General features: G+C 59.6%; 1 protein-coding gene across 1 annotated transcript; it reads right to left on the reverse strand.

The window, feature by feature from the left end:
• Nucleotides 1-20: 20 nt before the first annotated feature.
• On the reverse strand, nt 21-4959 carry LOC145715843 (membrane-bound acylglycerophosphatidylinositol O-acyltransferase MBOAT7-like; the record flags this gene model as incomplete). Its single annotated transcript, XM_081809843.1, has 3 exons — nt 21-2414; nt 2618-2794; nt 4599-4959. Coding segments are annotated over 3 exons (650 nt in total), but the record flags the coding sequence as incomplete, so codon positions are not given.
• Between the last annotated feature and the right edge of the window lie 194 nt (nt 4960-5153).

Raw genomic sequence — 5153 nt, forward strand, 5'->3', positions numbered from 1 at the left:
GAGTCCAGGCCCCCAACCCCCTCCTCCCTCAGACCCAGGAGTCCAGGCCCCAGCCCTCCTCCCTCAGACCCAGGAGTCACTATTCTCTCTTCAGGAACCCAATTAATCCCCTTATCACATCTTTCCTTAAGACCCATGAACCCAAGTCCCTGGCCATTCTTTTCGGAGATCAGTATAATTTCTGATTCACGAAGACTCAGAAATCTCCAGCCACGTTTCCCTATTGTTACGAACCCGAACATGCTTTTTGTGGAAGACCCACAAATTCAGGCTCTGCTCCCCACTTCCATGGAAGACACAGAAATCACAGCAGGCTCTGCCGTGGACTATGGCCCGGGGTGGGGATGGGGGCTCTTCCTTGTCTGTGGGTCTATAAAAAGGTGAGCTTTCTTTCCGTTTTGATCATCTCCCTAGCGGGTTACTTGCGGCGTGCATCACAGCCTGGTTTAACGCTAGTTCATGAACCAAACTTTCTTTCTTTCCTACCTGTGGTGGAGAAAGAATTCTCTGGGTTGGGAGCATTTCAGTGATGGTCCCAACAGGGGGAAGCAGGGCAGTGGGACACACATGAACTGGCCCTGGGCACCTGCAACTCCTCACAGGCACACCTGAGCTCTGGCTTGGGCCCTGCTCTGCGGGCCGTCTGGCCACTCCTCTGTGCAGTGACCGCTCTCCAAAGAACAATGCTCCCCCTCAACCCTTCCCCCTCTCCATCCTCCCTCCAACCGCTCCAGCTGGCTTTCACTTCCGCCCTCCAAACTGCTCCCCTCAAGGCTGCTGGAGATTTCCTCATCCCATCCCGCCCAACCCCAGACCTCCGTCTACTGAAGCTCCTGACATCATCTGACACAAGAGATCCCTCCCTCGGCCTTGAAACACTTGGTTTACCTGGCTCCCATCTGGGAAGGAACGCTTTCCTGACTGTCCTCCTAGCTCATGGGCTGTCTTTGCTGGCTCCTCCCTGTCCCTAGTCCACACCAGGGTTTCTCAATCTCAGCACTATCTACATCAGCGCTGGATCATTCTGTGCTGTAGGCAGGCTGTCCTGTGCCTCCCAGGATGTGCAAGAGCCTCTCCAGCCCCTAACCCCCGGATGCCAGTAGGACCTCCCAGTTATGACCAAAAACATTTCCAGACGTCGCTGAATGCCCACAGGAGTGTGGGACAATTGCCCCCAGTTGAGAACCTCTAATGTAAACACTGGAGCGCCCTGGACTTTGACCCGATCGCCTCTAGCTGATGCTAAGTGTCCACTTCTTACCCCGACCTTCTCCTGAGGCGCCAGCATCACACAACTAATGGCCTATCCAGTAACCCCAGCTGAACGTGACAGTCACCCCGGGGTCAGGGATGCTAGACCCCTCTGGCTCCCTCAACCGACCCACTCCTGAAACTGCCTCCTGCCCGGTCTCGCCATCCCGGGATTGGCCCTTCTGTGCCCTCCGTCGCCCACAGCCACCACCTGGCGTGACGCTTCATCTCTGCGCTTTCTCATCCCCACATCCACTCTGCGCCAGGCCCCGACCTGGCACCCAGGTAAGTCTGGCTCCCGAGTGGCCATCAGGAACGGCTTCATGACGAGAATGTGTCAGCTGCATCCTGATCTCATCTGCTGGCTCTGGGAAGGCTGAGGGACACTTGGCAGGTTACCTAACCTCTCTGAGCCTCCGTTTCCTTGTCTTTAAAATGAGGATAGTAAGGGGCACCTGGGTGGCTCAGTCGTTAAGCATCTGCCTTCCGCTCGGGTCATGATCCCGGGGTCCTGGGATCGAGCCCCGCATCGGGCTCCCTGCTTCTCCCTCTCCCACTCCCCCTGCTTGTGTTCCCTCTCTCGCTGAGTCTGTCTCTGTCAAATGAATAAATTTTTAAAAAATCTTAAAAATAAATAAATAAGGGGCGCCTGGGTGGCTCAGGCGTTAAGCGTCTGCCTTCGGCTCAGGTCATGATCCCAGGGTCCTGGGATCCAGCCCCACATCGGGCTCCCTGCTCGGCGGGAAGCCTGCTTCTCCCTCTGCCACTCCCCCTGCTTGTGTTCCCTCTCTCGCTGTGTCTCTCTCTGTGTCAAATAAATAAATAAAATCCTAAAAAAAACAAATGAGGATAGTAAGTCCTACATCCTAAGGCTGCAAACATCACAACGTCTGGCACAAAGCTTCCACTCGAGAAATACCAGACGAGTGGTGGAAAAAAGCTAACATACAGTGACCACTCACCTGGCGGGCCCCACAGTGAGGACACGTCATTCGTTATCTTGCTTCGTCCTCACATCAACCTACGCAGCAGGTAACAGCATTACCCCCACTCAAGAGTTGAAGAAACACGGGTTAGCTAACTCATTAAGGGTTCTCCGTAGCTGGGCAGGGCCAAGATTCCCGAAAGTCTGGCCAGAGTCCATAGGATTCAGTACACTGCTTCTGTCGAAGAAGGCTGACTTTACAGAGGTGGAAACTGAGGCCCGGGGGCGGGAGCGGAGCGATCTACCCCCACAGCACTGCGAATCCACGGCAGGGCAAGAGCCTCAAGAAACTACAACTCCCATGATCCTCAGGGGCGGAGGCCCGGCGCGCAGGCGCTGCCGGGAGCTGTAGTCGTGCGTGCCCAGGGCAGGCCGGCTCACCTGAGCACGTAGGAGCGGACGGGCGCGCTCTTGTAGATATACTGCGCCAACCACCACTGCACCGTCATGTTCCAGTAGTGCATGCCGTCCCGCACCCGCACGCAGAAGTCAGTGCCGCAGCAGTCGATGTTGCGGATGGTCTCATAGTCGTACTCCAGGGAAGCCGCCTTCTCCGGACTGGGGGGGTGGAGGGTGAGGGTGGGGACAGACATGCAGCTCAGCCACGCCCCCCCGACGCCGGCTCCTGTCCCAGCCCCGGCCGCTCAGGAGGGGATCACGGCCAGGCAAGAGCGCTGGCTGCCACGTTTGCTAGGGCAACAGGGGAGGGGAGCCCAGGGGGAGCCTTTTCGGGGAGGAAGACGGGTGGGGGGCGCAGTTCACCGACAGTGGGGTCCTCCTCCTTTTGGTGACGGGGCTGCAGCAGCAACGAAACGCCTGCGGGGGGCTACAGTTGCTAAGCTACGAGTCCTTAGCAACCTGGCCCTTCGCTGGTCTCAGATGCTAGGGAAAGGCGCTTCCTTAGCAACCAAGCTCACTACCTTCCGAGAAGCCCCCAAGGGTGGTCCCTTCTGAGTCGCCAAGACACTGTGGTTGCCCGGGAAGGAGCATCCCTAATAACGAGGGGGTCTGCGGTTGCCAGGGAGACGTTCTAGACCCACGCGACTCCTTGACGTCTCTGTTGCCGGGGAAAGGGCATTCCTTAGCAACAAGGCCTAGGATGTTTAGAAACGCTTCTGGAAAGGCCTTTCCTGGCAGCTGGTCCCTATGATTGTTTAAGAAGTGTCATCTCCAGCAGCACGGGGGTTCCTGGGTCCCTGTTGCCGACACCCCCAGCAGCGGCGAACACCCTGCACCCACCGGAACCGCTGGTGGCTTCTGATAATGGGACCGGAACCATCTATTAAGAGTGGGGCCCAGCAGATTCAGAAAAGCCTTCAATTCCTGCCTGACCTTTTCCGGGAGACACGCTGTCTAGTCACTGGAGGTCCACCCGTGGCTACGAGGGCAGTGGCTGAAATTCGTGTGGGGTGGTGCTTCCCCCTTAATGGAATGGCTGTCCGTGACTACTGGGGGATGGCCCAATCGCAGCGAGGAGGAATTCACGGTTTACATCGCTGGGCGGCTCCCCCCAGCCCTAGCCCCAGGCAGAAGGCCACCCCTGGTTGCCTGGAGCAGTGGGGCACTCCATTCCCAGTTTCTGGGAGCATCATTTCCCTAGCAACATAGGCGCAACACTTCCTTAGCAACAAGACGCCGCTGGTCAGTGGCAGTGGGACCTACTAGCAACCAAGAACCGGGTGGGACGGAGGTGTAGCACTGCTAAGCAGGGCAACCCACACTTACCAGGGTACGCCCTTGGTAACGGTAGGAAAGCGACCCGCAGTGGCTAGGAGCGGTGTCCCCTCAGCTGGAGGGCAGCGGGGTCAGGGATGCCATTTCCTTAGAAGGTTCAGGCTGCCAGGACATCCCATGGTTGGGGGGGGGGTGCTGGCTTCCAGCAACAAAGGCCAGTCTAGGGGGCTCCATTTACATAGCAATGAAAAGCAAGTCTCGTGGCAGGAAGGGGCAGGCCGTGGTTGCTAGAGAACCATTTCCCTAGCAACAAAGGGTGGGCCCCAGCCCAGCGCAAAGACGGTAGCCCAAGTAACCAGGAACAATCGAGTTACTGGGGTGACACTTCCATGGCAACAGAGGGGTGGCACATGGTCGCTAAGAGACCACCTTCCTTCTCCTCGCAACAGAGCGCAGTCCGCCATCCCAAGAGGTGACAAGCTGTAGCACGAGGGGCAGCGGGAGGTCCCGGGGGTGCCGCTTCCCAGGACAGGGGTAGGGGGGCTGTGGTGGCCAAGGAGAACACTGCACTGACAACAGGTGGTGACGCCGCCCCCCCGCTCCCCGCTCTCCTCCCTGCTAGGGGCAGGGCCAGCCAGTGGTGACGGGGCCTGCCGGGTCTTGGGAAGCCTCCCTCCCACTGCCTGACCTGCTGGGGGGTGGGCATTGGAGGCTGGGGCCGCCCCCGGCCCGGGCTTTGGCGGCCACGGGGTAGGCCCCGAAGCCGGCAGCAATGCAGCCGCACTCGGCGGCAATCCAGGCCACGTAGAAGCGCATGCGGAAGGCGAAGAAGACGGGGACCATGTAGAAGAGGCGGGCGGGCAGCGGGCGGGCGTAGAAGGCGTCCTCGCGCACGGCCTCCAGCGGGAAGAGGTGTGAGGACAGCAGGAAGAGCAGCCCGAAGAGCGGGGCCGGCCAGGCCCGGCGCAGGAGGGGCCGCAGGCTGGGCACGGCCCCCGGGAACGGCTGCTCCAGCCAGTCCAGGTACGTGCGGTAGCGGAAGAACGGGCCTGTGGCGGGAGGGAGGAGGGGCAGCTGGTCAGACTCCACGGGGCTGGGAGGGTGGCCACAGCTCGGGGTCTGGAGGCCAGGTCATGGTCCCAGGATCTCAGTCTCCCCTGAGACTGGGGAGCTAGGGGGGGAGCAGAGACTTGGGGAGGGGCCTGAGGCTGGGGAGCTGGGGGGGGAGCAGAGACTTGGGGAG

Source organism: Leptonychotes weddellii, unplaced genomic scaffold (genome assembly GCF_054177405.1).
Source record: "Leptonychotes weddellii isolate Sample4059 unplaced genomic scaffold, ASM5417740v2 HiC_scaffold_14495, whole genome shotgun sequence".
NCBI classification, from domain to species: domain Eukaryota; kingdom Metazoa; phylum Chordata; class Mammalia; order Carnivora; family Phocidae; genus Leptonychotes; species Leptonychotes weddellii.